This window comes from Glycine soja, chromosome 4 (assembly GCF_004193775.1).
Source record: "Glycine soja cultivar W05 chromosome 4, ASM419377v2, whole genome shotgun sequence".
Classification (NCBI taxonomy): Eukaryota; Viridiplantae; Streptophyta; class Magnoliopsida; order Fabales; family Fabaceae; genus Glycine; species Glycine soja.
This window is the reverse complement of record NC_041005.1, coordinates 1215657-1235772: the sequence shown is the minus strand read 5'-3', so window position 1 is coordinate 1235772 and position 20116 is coordinate 1215657. Positions and strand designations below refer to the sequence as shown.

At 32.8% G+C, this 20116-nt stretch overlaps 3 protein-coding genes across 3 annotated transcripts; 2 read left to right on the top strand and 1 right to left on the bottom strand.

The window, feature by feature from the left end:
- Positions 1–1074: 1074 nt before the first annotated feature.
- Positions 1075–4506, top strand: LOC114408280 (the record flags this gene model as incomplete). The annotated part of the gene is made up of 7 exons (XM_028371321.1): positions 1075–1112; positions 1207–1276; positions 1492–1549; positions 2300–2351; positions 2490–2514; positions 2612–2703; positions 4040–4506. Coding segments are annotated over 7 exons (387 nt in total), but the record flags the coding sequence as incomplete, so codon positions are not given.
- Positions 4507–5106: 600 nt separating this feature from the next.
- On the bottom strand, positions 5107–8457 carry LOC114408497 (probable protein phosphatase 2C 27). Its single transcript, XM_028371562.1, has 4 exons — positions 7671–8457; positions 7103–7297; positions 6459–6664; positions 5107–5857 (listed from the first exon to the last, which is right to left on the bottom strand). Exons 1-4 carry the CDS (start codon positions 7881–7883, stop codon positions 5305–5307), a joined length of 1167 nt encoding a protein of 388 aa, XP_028227363.1. The 5' UTR covers positions 7884–8457; the 3' UTR covers positions 5107–5304.
- A 4999-nt stretch (positions 8458–13456) lies between these two features.
- On the top strand, positions 13457–18047 carry LOC114408496 (glutamate receptor 3.3-like). The gene is made up of 6 exons (XM_028371561.1): positions 13457–14139; positions 14298–15637; positions 15737–16014; positions 16326–16357; positions 16447–16853; positions 17378–18047. The coding sequence occupies exons 1-6, from the start codon at positions 13863–13865 to the stop codon at positions 17819–17821; spliced, it is 2778 nt and encodes a 925-aa protein (XP_028227362.1). The 5' UTR covers positions 13457–13862; the 3' UTR covers positions 17822–18047.
- Positions 18048–20116: the final 2069 nt, after the last annotated feature.

Here is a 20116-nt window from a genome sequence, read left to right as displayed (position 1 = left end):
TTATTTTTGAACATAATTTTAAACATTTTTATTTATTTATTGAAGAAGTCAAATTTATCCCATTAAATTCATGGATATGAAACTATACGAATCAACTCATGTTTAAAACAAAAAATAATATAATATAATAAAAATTGTATGAAAAATAAGAAAAAAAAGTGACTTTTTTAGGTTTTCGGTTGTTAATGAGATTTACTTTTGATGCATTTTTTCTTATTTATGTTACTTTTGATGCATTTTCACATAGATATAGATTTCAAATTTTTATATCATTAAAAAAAAATTAAATTGTGCCTAAAAATTAAAAATAAATAATTTTTCAAAAGGACTAATTTATCACGAATTAAATAAATAAAATGATTATTTTAGAACTTTTAAAAATTAAGAAATCAATCTAGAAAGAAAAAAATTTAATAATCCATTTATATATATATATATATATATATATATATATATATATATATATATATATATATATTCTTCCTACAATTTTTCTTATTATTTTATTAAAAAAATATTAAATAAAAATAAACACATTTAATATCTTGAAAAGCAATAATTACTCTATAACTATTGTACTATTAAAAAGGATAAGAAAAATAATAGGAAGTATAAAGTTGTAAGAAAATATAGAGTTATTCTAATTAAAAAAATGTATTTCTTTACCGTAAAAAAATAAAATTAAAAATGTATTAATACGCGGAGAAGTGGAGAGAGGCCGTTTATCTGTTATTGAATTTTGTATGTGTGTGGTGGGAATGTTAGTGCTATCTGATGCCAAAGTCCTAAACTAATAGATCCATTATGCTTCATTTACGATCCATTGTTACACATTGCGTTTCTTCCGCAGGAGAGGCCACGGAATCACTTGGATATGCATTCAAAATTATGTAATCGAATGGGAAGATACTATGTTCCCTTCAATTGGACGGTGTTAGATCAAAGTCCACTCACAATTTTTTATTAGAAAATTAACATTGAAAATTGTTGAAATGGTAGGGAGTTGTTGGCAACTGAATCCTCTACTTTTTCATTTTCAGAATTCAATCTCACATCTGACACTGAAACATTTGGTCTTCTGATTTCTTCAAAACAGTTATAATTACATCTCTGTATGTTGATCTCTGGAAGATAAATGTATTTGTTCTACTTAGTTACTAACATCTTATGACTGTAACTGTGAAACTGTTTTTGTACAATATACAGGGTTAGCGAACTAAGAGTCGTTGAACTTCTTGATGGCCTTTGCGAAAAGATGCAAGATTATACACTCAAGGTGCTTAGTTATTTACTTTACATTTGTTCTTCTTCACTGTTCCAGTTTCTAAAATTGTAGCTATTTGTTGTGTTACTGTTTACATTTCTGTATGGTATTTTAGTTATAAATGCATCATACTTCTTTATCTACTACCACTTCTTTGCCCCTTTGCTTCTGCTGCATATTTAGATATTCCAGAGTGGGTGCCATTCTGTTTCCATCTGTTTTTGCAGATAGATACAAATACCTATGAATGGTTCAAAGTGGATAGCTGGGATAACCTCACAACAAGTACGCACTTTATTTCATCCAGTATAGATTTAGCACACTTGACTTCATGCAATTTCTCCTTATGTTTTCTGACCTGCCCATACATTTCTAGATGGGTTTTTCAAACATACGAAAAAACATATTAGAGTTTTCATGGAAAACAGCTAAGAAGCATAGTTAAGATTTAAGAAAACGTTTAAACTATATTTTAATCCTACACCTGTCCGTTCTAGAATATGTGGGCTTTATGTTACCCAGCATTGTACTGATATGTTGAACAATTAAAAATGATAAGAGATTAACCATTACTTTTCTTGTTGTGGAAGAAAGAATAAGAGTGTTAAATTGTAACTAATACAAAAATTTACACATACAGGATAAGAATATATATTTCATGTGCTTGTCTTGAATAACTGGAAAGATAACTGCAATTTAATTGGATTAATCAAGTATTTTTAGAGTCACGTTTTCTGATATGTTTGCATATTAAATTTATAAATTTGTCACCTAGGATACACATGTCTTGTTTTGAAGTCCTTATTTCATGATGTGGCATGCGTTCTTTGATGACTATTGTCGGCATCTTACTATATCAAACTAACCTGTCAAATATTTCAGTTTGTTGCATTGTGATGGTTATTCTTGTGTTTATCATTTTAGTTATCTGCTTCTCTTTTTTTAATTCTTTAGCAAATAAAAATTTAGTTTTTTTTTTAATTCTCATCCTAGTTTTCTTAACAAATACTCTATTCTAAATTCTTCTATTGACAGATAAGCAAGAAGCTCGGGCATATTCAAAAGATATATCTTCTTATTGTGGAAGGTAAGAGGCACTAGTTTTATGCCTTTACTCTAATTATATTTTTTAACAGGGATACTTATGGCATCAAAGCTTTGCCTTTATCTTTTGCAACAAGTGAGTACTGCATTTGTGCACTAACCATCTATGCACTATGACCAGGTTACTTGAAGAAACAGAGGATGAGGTGATTTTTCTGATTTTTCAGCATTTAATGTATATATGTTCATTTGCATTATTTGGCTATGATTTTATTTTTTTTTCAAATGATGCCAATCTTGCAGTTGGCTGAATTGATCAAAAAAGGATCTGTAAAAGTGGGAGGTGTGAGCAAAGTTCTTTGTCAAGATTTGAGCAAACATTGCAGTCAAATGAGGTAACTTCAATGATAATTGTAGGAATTTAATATTAACTTATTGGTCTGCTTGATAAGCCGAGACATATTTGTTGAATTTATGTTCTAAAATCATTATTTGGGTGTCCAATCAGGTTTTATGTTCTAAAGATAATATCATCGTTTATTGATTATGAACATTCTAACATGCTTTTAGCATTTACTGAAGTGACCTTCCTTCTGGCCTATCCTCCTAGTATTTTGGAATGAGTTTGAGTGTATCATAGAGGACCTGCATGTAGGACAGTTTCGCACATGCTTTACAAAGCTGTTGCTACTCTCCCGAGAATTTCCCTACATCCATTTCGCAAGTGACATTGTTATTGTGTATAGTGAAATAAACACATATGCCTCTTCCAAGGATCTGAAATGTTACATATAGTCCGTAAAGATACACTACACCCACCTGCCATTGGACATTAAAATCAATTTTCAAAGAGTAAAATAAAATACACTTTCATCCTCTAAGAAATGCTTAAATCATAGTTGTCAACGGCTGCTATAGCTGGATGGTGGAGCGGAGCAGCCCAGACCACTATTGGATTCAAATAGCCAAGCGGTTTTCACTACTGTTATATAGACCTAAAAATCCATTTTTACCACCCCTGGAACATCATTGTTTGGGTTTTTCTTGGGTGAAATATTTCACAAAAAATTATCTGTTTTGACCTCTATTCCTTCACACATTGTTGGACTATTTTTTATCCTATGTTCCATTCTTCCTTTAGACTTCCCACCTCGTTCACATTATGCTAATTTTTTTATCCAATTTGGTATGTTCTTTTTCTGTTAATTTCACCGTTGTCTTCCATTTTCTGACTTCATTATAATGTCCTTATTGCTCCTAGATTGATGGTGATTGTGTGTGTAAACTGTGACTTATTATTTATCATGAATTTCTTTAATTTTGGGTTTTTTGTTTTGTTTAATTCAGTATAAATTATTTAGTTTCAATTATAATGTTTAAAATAGCGGTCATCCCGCTATAGCATTTTCACAGTTAGCCATTACATGCTGCTATCTGTGATTGATAACTATGGCTTAAATTGTAGTGTCCTATCCTCTTATTTTAAAAGTTAAACTCCCTTTGAGAGCTGAATATGTGCTACACTTTAATTGTTAATGTAAACAAGGTTGTTACTGATGGTGAACGTATTATTATTGAATTTCGGATTATAATAAAAGAAATGATGTTTTTTATACTCCCAATATTAGCTTTAAATCTTAGAATTTTCATTTATTCTTCCGAAGTCTCAAAATTCATTTACATTAAATTCGTAGTATATGGAGATGACTAGAAATGGCTATATTTATGCAGTGTATCATATGCAGCAGAGGTTGATGAGGATGGACATGATGGAGAGCTCTAAAACCATGGATGTTAGGGTGGCTGAAAATATCAGCTTTTTGGGCAATTAATTATTGACAGAATGGATCCCAAAATTGATAGTGTTGGAATGATCTTTTTTCCCATTACAAAAAGAAGACTCTTTCAGCAATATGGTGGATCGGACTCTAATCACGTAATTATTAAGGGTTTGTGCCCAGCGCTCTAAAATTTTTTTTTTTTTTTTTTTGTATTTTATAAAATACTTAGTTATACCTAGTAATTCAGAGACATATTACGTCTACCGTTAAGTAATAGATACATAGACAAGATACCTGACCAATGGAGAATTCATCTAGGGATTCTTTAACTTATTTTTAGTGGACCTTACGCTATATAGAACTTAATGGTAGAAACTCAGTCTTAAAATAACTCCTACAATGGACTCCACATCTTAATGTTTTTTTTTTTTTTTGCTGGTTCTGTAATGCCAAATAATTTTTTAATGTTATAGAGTCGGTTCTTATATAAAAAATAATTCAGTTTCAATGATTAAAATTCATAATAAGTTCTCATTTTTAACCACAGTTGGAGATGGCCAGCTTATTTGTCTGATGTTGAATATTACCCATAGCCTTCTATAACTTTGATCTTGACTATAAATTGGATATTGCTTGGCATATTGCGATTTGCGAAAATGTTTCATCCATATCCGAGATCAACACATTACTATTAAACTGCTAATTTCCGAATTACTCTCTAAGATTTGAAAGTTATTCTGGGTGTGTTAATCTGATCTCTGGTGTTCTGATCCATGATGTTCACTGTCGGAGTATACCTATCACCGCTTACTGGGGCAAAAGCCTTCAACGATGTTACCACCACCACCACCTTTATTCCTTATGTGAAGAGAATAAAGGAAAAGAAAATAGACAAGTGGAAAGCATTATGCCCACCTATCGCGTGTTTCTCACTTGTATTATACCGTTCTTGGGAGGAAAGGAATCGCAACTATTGGATATAATTCATGAAAGTGAAGAAACTAACGATCTGCTATGTACAACAAAACAGTTCTAAGTAATGTTAGGAAGGTCAAAGGTGAACAAATAAAATAAGCTTGAAATGTATGGGAGAGCAGTGGAGGGCGAGGATCCTCCAACAACCTCGACATCAATAATCGATAATAATTTTATACACACAACAATAACAATATCCATCCTTTCTAAACCTCTAAATATAATCATCACGAGCTAACACTAACAGTCCAATACACCCTTAAGTAAATTGAGGCCTTCTGCCGATATACTCCTCCTGACTCGAGAAGGAGGTGTCTCTATCCTAGGAGGAGGATCTGGGGAGAAACATATCACGATAACTGTCAAATTATCACACGAGTTACGCTTAAGAGCCTCTCTGACCAACTCTCTTGAACACCTTTGAGGATCATTATGTATCATCAATTCTTTCCTTGCCATGGTTACAGCACATTGGTTACTCATTACATCCCATAGGCCGTCGCAGCCCATAATCAAGAACTCATCATCCTCAGTCAGGTTGATTTCCTGCAGCTCTGGCTCAGCACTCAAGGGGTAGGCAGAACCCTTGTGACCCTTCATGTGCCAGTCTCCTAAGGCACGGGAAACAGATAACTGGCCATTCAAGTATCCATCATATACCACCCCGCCAAGTTTCTCAATCCTTAGCCTTTCTGAAATGCAATTTGGTTTCTGGTCTTTTGACATCTCAATTGCTCTACCACGCCTCCCCAGTACAGCTCTACAATCCCCAGCATTGGCAACTATCATGGTCCTGTCAACAATGAAATTTCGCAAATTGAGAAAGATAGCCAATAAAAAAAGAAATCATGCAACTAGGTGCATTTGCAGTCTCCTCATGGGATAATATAAATGTATGTTGATAACTCATAAGTTTCTTCCACTAACTTTTTGTCTTTCATCTACGAAGAGGGAAAAAAATCACTTCGACTGTTTCTTAAAATTTTGGATTTGGTTCCTTAATAGTAATAAGGATAAAGTAAGTAATCTCAGACATTGATGAAAAAATCAAAGTTTGATATCTAAGTTTTAAAACATTTATGATTTACTATGTATATGTACGCAATAATGATGAAGACTACTAACTTTATCCTTTAAAGTGAATTACTCACTTTAAAAAAAGTAAGATCCTAGAATTTTTTTTCCATATAAATTATGATTAAACAAGTAAAAGCCACTACAATACAATGTTGCTGAATGCTGCTAGGGGGCTATGTACTAACGTACCAACTTCCATTTATAAATTTTAGGATCGAAAAACCAAATATGCTAGGAAGGCAACTAATACTTGCCATAATTAGTGTAGTTGATACTGAATCATGGAAATTAATATAATCATAATGGAAGTTGATTACCTTCCGAATACAAGAGCAGTTAAAGCAGTGGTGCCAGATGAGATATCAAGCGAACTAGAATCTGCAAATGCATAATCAGCTTTTACAAACGCACTTGTAATTGCCTCCCCCACGCAAGTTGGAAAATGGGAGTCCTCAACTATGAATCTGAGGATGTTATTTCTTATGAACAAAGCTGCATCTGTACCCCCATGGCCATCAAACACCTGAACAATGAGTAGAAGTTAATCAATTGTTGAACTTAACATGCAAACAAAAAAATTGAGTCTGAAACACCCCAGACGAGCAACAAAATAAACGGAATATAACAGTATCTCCCAGCAAAAAATTAAATTATTTGCACTCTAATCTATATAACTAGTTTGAACTAATTTTCAGCTGTGCCAAATTTTAATGGATATCAAACATCAGATATAATACATTTCATGAGTATTACAGGAGCCAAGAAAGGTTGGATTCAAAACAGTGGTTATAGAACACAAACTTTCTGATTAAGCATATGATCCTAATTCCTGAGGAGGGCAAGAACAAATGTATCCAAGTAACTTGTAAGCCATGTATTAATGGAAAAATCAAACTTTATCGTCATAGCAATGTATGTAAACTAAAAAGTCAGGTAAAACAAAAACAAAATATATACAAACCCCATAAAAAGCTCCAGGTAAAGGAATAGTTGAAGCAGGACCTATATGCTGAATAAGATTATCTATACATATGTGTTCGTCTTCCATATATTGTTTAGGTCCTCTTTCAGCACAGCTTCCTGACCGAAGTATTGGTAGAAACTCCGTGTTTTCTTCAGAAGATGACTTGCTCCCAGTAACCCCCACATCCAAACTCTTAAAAAAGGGGAGAGAAACAAACAAAATTAGATAATCAAAGCTTTCCAAGTTACTATGACAAAAGGACCAGAAGAATTATACATGTGTGCTAAAATTGAACTGAAATTTCAGAAGCAGTTGGAAATAATATCAAATCTTCACATCATGTAAAGTTTATATTAGTTCTGCAAGATGAATCATAAATATTGACAAAAGCATTACAAGAAAATTACAAAAATTATAAGCCAACAGAGAAAGGAGATAAAAGACCAACTGAAAATAGTAGCTAGCAACAAAAGACAGTGATATCAAGAAGCTTTTTAAACCAAATTGTCAAAACATAGCAACAAAAGATTAACAAAGACATAGCTGATGAAGATGACAAACTTACCAAATCTGATATGGCCAGCAATCTGGTGTTGCTAATGCTGTGCCTCAAAGTCGAAGCATGGCGTGGAGGCTTACCCTTAGTCATCGGTTTTATATCATTCAAATCCCCTGATTTCTGATCATCCACCACAAATGCACTGTCTTTGGCCTCTAACATAGTAAACGGAGGAGGAAAATCCATTCCCACAGGCATAGTCGCTCCCAAATCGTACATATAAAAACCCACAACCGAAAAGAGAAACTTTTTTCCACAATTATGTGTAGTAGTGTATTTCACAGTAGATCATGAACTGAACAGTTATTAGGGTCCCAGTAAAGTAAATGTATGGTGGGTCTCAAGTGAAATGTTTGGATCCTGTAGGTATGAGAATTCTAACTGAATTGGGTATTGAAAATAGAAGGTACCAAGGAATGATTGGATCCAACCCAATATTCTTCTAATAATGATGTAAAAAGACGACCAAGTCTTAGAACACAGTATTGGGATCAGGTAAAGGAAGGAGGGAGGGAGTAGGTCATGGAAAACATTAAATTATGCTAAAATTTTCACATTAGAGATGGAAATAGGAACGAAAATTGTGGTTGAAGGAAGCGTCCACGTCCACAAACCAAGAAAGAAAAGAAACCAAAGGAGTTAGCCACCTAACCTCCAAAGCAACTACTAATCTTATGGGAAAAAAGGAACAGTCTATAGGAAATGGTGACGATGAAGGAAGGAAAGCAGGGAAACCTAAAACGATTGTTCCAACAAACAAACCCAGAGTAGGAGGAAAAAAAAAATAACTATGCACGGTTTTGCTTTGCGACCGGCGATTCCAGGTAAAATATTTGGTGCGTATGGGGTTCTGGATGGGGATTGTGCCACGTGGATCGTTCTTATTGGGTGTTATGGATGGCCTAGAGCGGATTGCGTCCTAGCCGTTGGATTTGTGTTCAGGGAAATGGACGGTTGAGCCTGAGTATGTCCTTTTAAACGTGCTAAAGGCTAGGGAAAGGCCTCGGATTCTCAAAGTACACGCGTTTAGACATGATTGGGTGGTAGTGAGAGTAAGCTAAGATAAAAAAATAAAAAAAGCATAAATGATTGGGTATGCTTTTTCGATTATCCTTGCGTCCACGTGTCCAAGACAAGGGTTTCAAAAAGCATAAATAATTTCTGTTGCTTGTTTTCTAATTTAGCGTAACATATATAGCTCGTACGTGTGTAAGAATTGAGATATGATTTTGTGTGCTTACCCTTTTGACCAATTAAAGGATACATCGTATGGTTATTTTATTTCTCGGGTAGGACTTTTCTATTGCTAGCAAAGGAATGAACATTTATCATCTGTCTATTGGGATTGGGTAGTTTTCTAATCCTTTTGCGATATGATGTTTTGTCTAGAGGTGAGGATTGTGTAGAATTTAAGGAGATTGTCGGAATTGAATATTGTTTGTTTCAACAAATGATTGCCTAAGCTATTATTTATGAACACATTCTACTGTACTAGTAGTATTGTGTTAGCCAACTGTAAGAAATCGTTTGTTATTCAAGTAATGGTACAGTTACTTATAAAAAAGGGGCCTCAACTTGTACGATGGAAGACAAAGTAGATAGCAAAGGAATCAAAGAAAATGGTGGGCGTCCAACAAGTGATCACATGTGCATGGACAGCATGGTGATGCTCATTATTGTCGACACAAAATCTTATTAACAGTCACAATCCTGCAAGTGGGCGTAGACTTAGTATGCTAGTTGGTGGGTTGGGTGTTTGAAAGTAAGGTTTTTTTTATCTATTAATGTTAGTTCTTATTGAGATGATTTCGAATACAAGTCTCCTTCCTCTCTTCTTACTTCAACCTTATAACTTTTGTTTGAAAGTAATTGGGAGTGCAAAGTGGTGAAACAGTGGGTTATGAAGAATTATGATCAAAGTCATAAAGGGATACTCACTCATTCCCCATGATCACTCAAGTTGGTTTAGTGTAAAAAACATATCAGCTTAGTATTTTTAAATAATTAAGACAAGTTTCAAGTCTTAAATTATTAAAAAAAAAAATTGTGTCTCAAAATTAAAAATATTCTTGTCTTGAAAATATCATTTTAACTCACTTGAAAAATTAAATTAAATCAAACTAAATTTAATCATAAATATAAAAGACTAAAAATGTATTTTAATCTTCTCTTTTTTTAGTTGTTATGTAGTGATGAATGAAAGACTGAGATATTGACAAAAGGCTGAGCGTGCACTGATACTCATTAATTGACACCTGAATTTGATATCTATAGCTACTACTCAATCATCAATATATATGTCCTGCTGAACACATTTGTCATGTGTGCACTGATACTCATTCACACCTGGACTTGAGAAGAGATGCAATTCATCATCTAAATGATATGCTACCCTTCAGCTTAATGGAGGACCCATCAATTCCCAAGCATCGCTATTCTTATGTTACTTTTGGGTGATTTAATAATTAATAGTACCCCTTGAAATTCAACACTGATGCTCTATACAAATTGACAGAATTATTTTTTATATATATACAAATGTAAGCAGGGACGGAAGTTGAAACTTGAAACAGGGGCAGTCACCCCCTTATCCACAAAATGTGGTTAATTATTAATTTCTCTCCTTTGGAATTTACATCTTTCTCTTCCTTCGCCCCCTTCCCCTTAGTGCAACTAGTCTTCATTTCGATATGTTTGTTTTAAAGGAATGAAATGAATGTGAATGTGAATGAGATGAGATGAGAAAGAAAGAAAGTTATTTGGTAAGAAAGAAAGTAAAAGAAAAGAAAATAAACGAGGGAAAAAAACATAACTAACAAAACATTTTTTTTCTATTTTTTAAAAGAGAAAATGAAAGAAAAAGTTATTTTCTAGATACAAAAATTTAAAATTTATTTTCTTTCCGAATCAAATTTTAAATTTTTTTTTTCTTTTCCTATTAAGTTCACAGAAAATTGACACCAGTATCGGTACACTAATTTATCTCCATCTGCCAAAATTATTTTCAGCTTTTACTTGAATACCAAACAAGCCACAAACGTAAAACTGCAAATCCATGAGTGTCCAAGTACGTACGGAAGATTAGTTTTTGCATTTTTACGATGAGTTAAAGTGGTCGGATTGATCGAACTATGTGCAAATGCAAATCAAAGCTGGCTAATGGCTATGGCGATGAAGATTAAAATATTAAAAGAAAAAGGAAAATTTTGTGCCAATACTGTATATGAACAAAAGAAGATTTTATTATTTGGACGCCGTCAACAGGCAATTTTATTTCATGTTATTTATACCATTTTTCGCTTTATTCTTTTCTTTTTATGAAAGTGTTGTATTATTTATATAACATTTTTTCTATTTTTTTGTTACAGTAACTATTTTATCTCGATTTTTATACCAAAAAAAAGAGAGGAAAGGACGGTGCCTTTGCTTTGCTCCCCACACAAATCTTCATCTTTATTCCAATACATATCTATCTTTTATTTCCCCAACATGATGCTAAAGCTACAATTCTACAAAAGTGTCCGCAAATCACATACTTTTAGATTTAGGCGCAAATTGTTAATTATGCATTGTAATCAGTGTTAATCTAAATCAAATATAAAAATATAGATATGAAAATTATTCTAGAAAATGTTAGTGTTTAATTAAAAAAAATTAAGGAGAAGGAATAATGTTATACTTTAAAATAGAAAAAATTATGGACTCAAAAATTATAAATTTTAGATTATTCTTGGTGTGTTTCATGGGAAAAAGGATAAAACTTTTTAATTGTGCTCACGGAAAGCAAATTAAAAGTAAAAAACAGAAATTTCTAAAGGTCATATTTAATTATCTTAATCCGCCACTTAATTTTATCTTTTTCCTGTACGCACGTCAACAAATATTGCTTCAAAATAACTGGAAAAAAAATTAATTCTGGCACGTAATACTTAAATAAGACAAATGTTATCTGGTGGATTTTTTTCCTACACTATACCTTCTTTTTTCTTTTTTTTTCTTTTTTCAAAATACACCTACATCAAAAATATTTTTCAAACTACACTTGTTTTGAGAGAGAAGTCGAGGTTAGGGAACCCGACTTCTCTTTGGTCCCTTTTTTAATTTTTTTAAAATTAATTCACTTGTTTTTATAAATATTATTTTCACATTATAAAAATAATTAAAAAATTTAATATTATTATTTTATTTTTTTAAATAATGAGAATATTTTTTGTTTAATTATTTATTAACAGTTTTAAAATAAATTAAAAAAATATATAAAATGATTAAAAAAATAGATTGATTAAAAACATAATGAATATATAGTTATCACATCTTAATTATATTATATGAAGAAATTAAAACACTCAACTAATAAAAAATACTAACCATTAGAAAGACAAGCATAATAAATGAAACATAACAAAACAAAAGTAACAGAATATATTAACAATAACAATTGAAATATGAAAATGACGAAATTAATCATAGTTTAAAAAATGTTATGTAGTGGATATGTTTTTTTTTTCAATAATTGAATTACTGGTTTGTTAAAAAAAGTTAAAATTTATATTAGACAAAAACGTTTTTAGTGATTGAATTTTGTTAACACCTTTAACATGTTCGTTATTTTTCAACTCTATTATTTGATATTTAATTAATTTTTTTGAATATTTTGCATAACTGTCGTCAAAGAACAATGGTCTCTGACAGCATGTAATTCGTGAATTACATAAGAAAAACCCCTGGAGGGACAACTTGCTTGATGACATTCATGAGTTTTTAATCAATCTATTTTTTTAATCATTTTGTCTTTTTATTTATTTATTTTAAGAGTATTAACAAATAATTAAACAAAAAATATTCTCATTATTTAAAAAATAAAATAATAATATTAAAATTTTATTTATTTTTTAATGTAAAAATAATATTTTAAAAAAGTAAGGAAATTATTTTTTTAAATAAAAATTTTAAACAAATAAAAAAATAAATTTTTATTTTAAATTAAAAGAAAAAACAAGACCATAGAGAAGTCGAGATCTCCAATCCCTACAAACTCAAAACAAGTGTAGTTTAAAATACTTTTCCTAGTAGGTGTATTTTGGATAAAATAAAAAAAAGGGTGTAGTACAAGAAAGAAAGAAACCTATCTTGTGTCTCTTCAAAAATTGGTTAAGAAATTAAAAGAATTTTTTTACCGAGATGTGCAAAATTGTATTATTTATGTTTTTTTTCTTACGTTTTCATATGATTTTTATAATAAATATATTTTTTTAATTTCTTGATAAATGTTTTAAGAAGCTTGGTTAACAATATCCTTTAAATAAGAAAAATGTTAATTAATATCTTAAAAATACTAGTTAATGAACTTAAAGTTGAAATACGGAAGATAAAAAATTACAATGTTCATATTTTTTATGATTTATGCATTTAATATTTTTTTTCTTTTAATTTCTTAACTAATATCTAAAAGCGCTAATTAACAAGAACCATAAAAGTAAACCAATGAGTAACTAACAATCCCGTTATAAAAAAAAAGGTTATCATCATGTCTTTTTTGGACTAATCATATCATCCTATGATTTCATTTGACAAATAATAAAGTTAAAAATGAATTGAAATTAAAATACATAGGACCGAAAAGGAGTTATGAGTTAATATATTTAATTAAGAAACATATCTGTTAACAAAATTGATACAGCATGAATGAATAAGGCGTCTCAGTGAACAAAATCTTGATGGTTTGGCGGGCCAATAGCACGGTTTAAATTGGAGATTTATTAAGGAGAATCTAGGAAGCTTCAGCTTCATGTGCTGTGTTCTGGGACACCACACACAGCGCTTTATTATTAATTAATTATTCACAATTTCCCACTAGCAACATTTTTTTACATTCCCAACACAGTATTAGTCCACCACCATAGACAAGCCGACATTCACCTCTTATGTTTTCTTTTCCACCTCGTATCCAATTTCTAAATCTAGTACTACTATTTTACTAAGTATTTCTTCTGTGCTTCGCTTAATGACCACCTTGCATCCTGCGTGTTGCAGTTTTCCATAATCCTTTCGACATGGGTTCGCTGCTCTGACTAAGGGAGAAACATATTTTAGATTTTGAAATTCTTTCCTTTGATCGGTTTGTACAAGGTTACCGTTGGAATCGGGTGCAATGAGTGGGTGGTTAAAAAATTAGAGGCAAATTCGTTGTTGGTTAAGATGAATTTGTTCTGGGTTGTTTGTTGGGTGGTGTCGTGTTTGGGAGTATCATCAGTAACTCCTTTTGTGGCGGCTGCAAATTTGTCATCCTCAAGACCCGCCTTTGTGCACATTGGAGCAATCTTCAGCATGGATTCTGTTCTTGGGAAAGTCGCTAAAATTACATTGGAGGAAGCCGTCAAAGATGTAAACGCCGACAAAACCATTCTACATGGAACTCAACTTGTTCTCTCTATGCAAAATTCCAATCACAGTGGTTTCGTAGGCATGGTTCAAGGTAATCTTTTCTATTCTATTCTTCAATTTAATGCAGATTACTCTAATTCTGATTTGAAGAAAAGTACCAAAAACACCTTTGTCCTTTAATTTTATATATAATTATTTGTTTGTGTCGCTTAAATTAGGTGATAAATAAGTATGTTGTATTGATTGCAGCTTTGCGGTTCATGGAGACTGATGTGATTGCTATAATAGGGCCACAATCTTCTGTGACTGCCCACATAATATCCCATGTTGCAAATGAACTCCGGGTTCCTTTAGTGTCATTTGCGGCTACAGACCCCACCCTTTCATCGCTGCAGTTCCCTTTCTTTGTGAGGACAACACAGAGTGATTTGTACCAAATGAAGGCAGTTGCTGAAATTATTGATTATTATGGTTGGAAGGAGGTGATTGCCATATATGTGGATGATGATTATGGGCGAAATGGCGTGGCCGCATTGGATGATGAACTAGCTTCAAGGCGTTGTAGAATCTCCTTCAAAGAAGGAATTAAATCAGGAACCAAAGTTGACCGGGGTGAAATTACAAGTTTACTTGTGAAAGTGGCACTGATGCAATCTCGGGTCATTGTTCTCCATGCACAAACTGATTCTGGATTTATGATTTTCAATTTGGCGCGTTATCTTGGGATGACAGACAATGGCTATGTGTGGATAGTCACAGACTGGCTCTCTTCTTTTCTGGATTCCTCTTCTCTCCCTTCAGAGACAATGGATGTTCTCCAAGGAGTGCTTGTTTTGCGCCAGCATACACCTGATTCGGATAGAAAAAGGGCATTTCTCTCTAGGTGGAAGAAGTTAACTGGTGGCTCTTTGGGGTTACATTCTTATGGCCTCTATGCTTATGATTCTGTTTGGCTAGTTGCACGGGCTATTGATGCTTTTTTCAGTCAGGGTGGGATTGTTTCGTGTACCAATTACACAAGTTTAGGTGGTGATAAGGGAGGTGATCTTAACCTTGATGCAATGAGCATTTTTGACAATGGAACTCTTCTGTTGAAGAACATATTGCAGAGTGACTTTGTTGGATTATCAGGTCAAATGAAATTTGAACCAGACCGGTCTCTTGTTCATCCTGCCTATGACGTCCTTAATGTGGTTGGAAATGGCCTTAGGAGGGTTGGTTACTGGTCCAACTATTCTGGTCTGTCAATTGTATCTCCTGAGATATTCTATGCAAAGCCACCTAATAGATCAAGTGCAAATCAGAAGCTATACAGTGTGATATGGCCTGGAGAAACATTATCTAAACCTCGTGGGTGGGTCTTCCCAAACAATGGTAGACAATTGAGAATTGGTGTGCCTATCCGAGTCAGTTACCGTGAATTTGTGGCACCGGTGCAGGGAACAGAGATGTTTAAAGGTTTCTGTGTTGATGTATTCACAGCAGCAGTAAACTTGTTGCCTTATGCTGTTCCTTACCGTTTCGTCCCATTTGGAGACGGCCACAAAAATCCAAGCTACACACAACTTGTCAACTTAATCACAACTGGTGTAAATAATGCCTCATGAATCTGATCCTTTATGTATGCTAACATTTTCTGGCATTGTTATTTTATTCAATTGGTTAATTCATTCATTTCCTTGGTGCAGTACTTTGATGGCGCCATTGGTGACATTGCTATTGTCACAAACCGGACAAGGATTGTAGATTTTACACAGCCATATGCTGCGTCTGGACTTGTTGTGGTGGCCCCTTTCAAGAAAATCAATTCTGGTGGTTGGTCTTTCTTGCAGCCATTTACTCCTCTTATGTGGATTGTGACTGGTTGTTTATTCCTTTTCATTGGGATAGTTGTATGGATTCTGGAACACAGGATAAATGATGAGTTCAGGGGTCCACCTAGGCAGCAAATTATAACCATGTTGTGGTCAGTTATTTATTTCATTATCTTACTGTTGTACATAGCATAATAGTTGCATACCTTTTACATATTCAAGCTATAAACGAAAACTACAACTAAAAGTAGCTTTGCTTGGTCCATGGAAAACAACATTGGCAGCACCTGTCTGTTTGTTAGCATCATATATACTGGATTTTCATGCCATTATGCTTATCAATAGGATGGAAAAAGCATTTTAGAATTAAAACTATGGCATTTACTTTTGTGTGGAGCAGTTGCATGACATGATTCTCCGCAATCAATTGTGTCTGATCCATCTATTTTAACCATGCCTGCAGGTTTAGCCTATCAACTCTGTTTTTTTCCCACAGTAAGTGATACTTCAGTTATTTTTTGTTTGGTGGAAGGACACAATGAAGCTAGTTTATTGGTTTTTTATTTTTTTCATTGCTTCTGCAGGAGAGAATACCATGAGTTCTCTTGGTCGGTTGGTGATGCTCATATGGTTATTTGTGGTTTTGATCCTCACTTCCAGCTACACTGCAAGTTTAACATCCATACTCACAGTGCAGCAGTTATATTCTCCTATCAGTGGAATAGAGAGCTTAAAAGCTAGTGACGAACCTATAGGGTTCCCAGTGGGTTCATTTGCAGAACATTACTTGATTCAAGATTTAGGAATAGCCAAATCTAGGCTTATTCCACTTGGATCTCCAGAAGAATATGCTAAGGCACTCCAGCTTGGTCCTAAAAGAGGAGGAGTTGCTGCTATTGTTGATGAACGACCCTATGTCGAAATCTTCTTATCAAGCCAGTGCACATTCAGGATTGTAGGTCAGGAGTTCACCAGAAGTGGCTGGGGTTTTGTGAGTATCTCTAGTTCTCTATCTTTTAGATCGATAATCAGTGGAATCAAAAAAGGATATTTGAATGCCCTGTCACAACTGTGGTTATTGCGTGTCTTTCGAAAGTTTTTATGTGAAGAGTGAATCAAAATTTGGTTGGCCAAGATTGAACTTAAATCTTCATCCTCAGTTAATTGCCTTTTCTTTTCACCATCGTTGTTCTCTTTAATATGCTTATATATGCCTGTGGCTGAGGCCAACTCATTATTTAATCTATTCAATAATGTTTTTCACAACAGAAGACTCATTTTGTTTTAATTATGTTAAGATGGATATTAGGTGATTAGATTGTCTTTCAAATATCTTTAATTGAAAAAATTGAATCAATCATATCAGCTGCATTTTCCCTTGATTTTCTTTTCTTCCTTACCCATTCAAGTTGCTTAAAGATATGGAGTTTTTTTAATATATATGCATCTGACTAACTCATCATAAGGTGTTTGTGTTATCAAAATTAATAATTCTCGTTTTGTTTGCCATGCTAGGCATTCCCTAGGGACTCTCCTTTGGCTGTAGACATGTCAACTGCCATTCTACAGCTTTCTGAAACTGGTGATCTACAGCGGATTCATGATAAGTGGATGACACGAAGCTCTTGTAGTTTAGAGAATGCTGAAATTGATTCAGATCGTCTTCAGCTTAAAAGCTTCTGGGGTCTCTTTCTCATTTGCGGGATAGCTTGCTTTATTGCTCTTGTTTTGCATTTTATGCAGCTTATGTTCCAGTTATGGCAATCTCCTCCTTCTGAACCTGCTTCTAGTGCTAGCTCAATTTCTGGTCGTTTTCAAAGATTTCTTACACTCATTGATGAGAAGGAAGATCCATCTAAGAGTAAAGGAAGAAAGAGGAATGGAGATGAAAGATCGCTTGAAGATCAACTGGGAAGGCAGCCAAAGAGGGTACAGACAGAAATAAAGTTTTCCACATAGGATATATATCTTGGGAGTTTTCCGGGAAAGTTTACATGATTTAAAAGATGTGGAGTCATTGAAGATATACATGACTATGTAATTTGAAGATATACATGACTATGTAATTTGTTTTATATCACAAAGAACATGTTAACACTTCACTTGTAAGCAGAAAATGTTAACACTTCACTTATATTGCATTCCACATAGGTACCACTAATGTCATGGAACCTCCTCCTATCAAGTTTATTTCATAGATAAAGTAATTATTTCATTTCTAATACGATTTATTTCATAATTAAAGATTAATTAATTAATATCATTATCAAGTTTAGTGCCTCTATATATTTAGAATTGTGAACATGAATGCTCCACTGCCCAGTACGGTTGTGCAAATTTGATTTTTATTTAACATTAAATCATTATTATATTAATTTAAAAAAAATATATAAATGATGTGATAGAAGATGGAGATGCAAACAAAATGGGGAGCGACTTATCAAAAGTGGGATGAATGAGTCATGAACACTCATTGTGCACAATCTAATTTAACATCTTATAGCAGGAGATATTTTTTATGGGGTCTCACGTATATTGTTACTTCTCTCCTTATTTCAATCTCAAACAAATGGTGTTTCTCATTTTCCTTTTCTCCTACCCAAAGAGTGTTCATGATTCAATCTGAAAGGCTTTTGACGAATTCCACTTGGAGGAATTAGATTCAATAGATTTTGAGGATACGTTTGAGTTATAGTTCGGGTTCTTCCAATCCTAGTCCAATTAAGATATTTATTAAATTTTAATTTTACTTAGACAAATTTAATAAATTTTTAATGAAATGTATTAATTAATAAAAATGAACTTTATTATTAAAGATGATAAGTATAATTAAGTTATCATCTTAATTTAACTAATAAATTTTACATAATTTAGTAAATAAAAGTGTAATTAATAAATACAATAATAGTATATATATATATATATATAAAAAGAATTATCTTTAAATTTGATAAGGTAAATGGCTTGTTGACCTTAGTAGTATTGTGTAAAAAAGGAGTTAGGGATCCAAACTTTATCTCCAATAATTTTACAAATTTATTAAAGACGCAATTATATTTTTTTCCTTTTGATTTAAAAACTTAGTGAGTTTTATTCCTAATTGTACGTGTTACGTTAGCATGTTAATATAACATTAACTTTATATCAATGTCACATGTATTGTAACCTCTTTTTTTTTTTCAACGTACATGCATTGTAACATTAACAAGAAAGTATCACTTCAAAATCAACTAACGATAATAGATTATCAATAAGGGGAAAATAAAATTCATAGAATTTAGAAATTGAGAGCAAAATATGTGAAAAAATTAGAAGCAATACTCACAAAATCATAGAATTAAACCTTTAAAGTATTATTATTCTCAAATAATATACAAAAAGTAACTCATCAGTAAGCATTAATATTTATATTAGTTGTAGACATTAATAAATACAATAGTTACTCGTAATGCCATGCCAGTACAGCTGAGTTCGTAACTCCAGAGGCAGAGAAAATAGTCAATGAAATATAACTTTATTCAACAAAAAGCCAGAGATCGAGGATTTTTCAAGACAGAACAGAAGGACCAAATATTCAAAATTCTACAGAAACGAACAGTGCGGAAAGTAGAAAATTTTGGATCCTCTCTCTTTCTGAATTATCATGATTCATGACATTCCTGGCGAGGATACCGGCACGCTGCAAAGCCTGTTCATGATCCTCACTGGACTTGAAGTCGCAGTTCCAGTAGTTTCTGCCATGCATCTGATAGTAAGCATTGATGGCGTAAGAAGGGTGGTTTCCTAAGGTGCTGAAACAAGGGTGGTTTGTGATCAAAATGGCCAGCACTAGTGTACGTGACTGCCACCTTCGCTGCTGCGTATTTGCATATATATCTTCTGCATTGCCTAGCTAGCTTGGAATGGATTTCAATATAGTATTTCCCCTTGCACCAAAAATACCTATAGTGACTGAGTGAAAGTATATATAGTAAAACAAGTCAGAAAGAAGGCCAATCATGATTTAACATGACGGAATATCAATAGTGGATGATTTGCTTGTTTTGTGGGACTCGTTGGCATCAAACCTTGTCTATATTGCCCAAAAGTTCGCGTTTCAAGACACTTCTCATCCTTTTTTTTTTTAATCTTTTTCCTCCTGTGGCATCATAAAACTCTTTGATAGCTGTATCTTTTTTTTCTTTATATTTTTTTTATTGACAAATATTAGGTTATTAGTAGAAGGTTAGTTTTATTAACAAATGAAATAGAATT

Excerpts from the sequence above, each read along its gene's own strand:
- LOC114408496 (XM_028371561.1), top strand. The coding sequence starts at position 13,863 with ATGAATTTGTTCTGGGTTGTTTGTTGGGTGGTGTCGTGTTTGGGAGTA. Across the intron at positions 16,015-16,325 it reads CAAATTATAACCATGTTGTG|GTTTAGCCTATCAACTCTGT; the intron begins GTCAGTTATTTA and ends CCATGCCTGCAG. Across the intron at positions 16,358-16,446 it reads AACTCTGTTTTTTTCCCACA|GAGAGAATACCATGAGTTCT; the intron begins GTAAGTGATACT and ends TTGCTTCTGCAG.
- LOC114408497 (XM_028371562.1), bottom strand. The coding sequence starts at position 7,883 with ATGTACGATTTGGGAGCGACTATGCCTGTGGGAATGGATTTTCCTCCT. Across the intron at positions 7,298-7,670 it reads TGCTGGCCATATCAGATTTG|AGTTTGGATGTGGGGGTTAC; the intron begins GTAAGTTTGTCA and ends CCCTTTTTTAAG. Across the intron at positions 5,858-6,458 it reads ACTGCTCTTGTATTCGGAAG|GACCATGATAGTTGCCAATG; the intron begins GTAATCAACTTC and ends CATTGTTGACAG.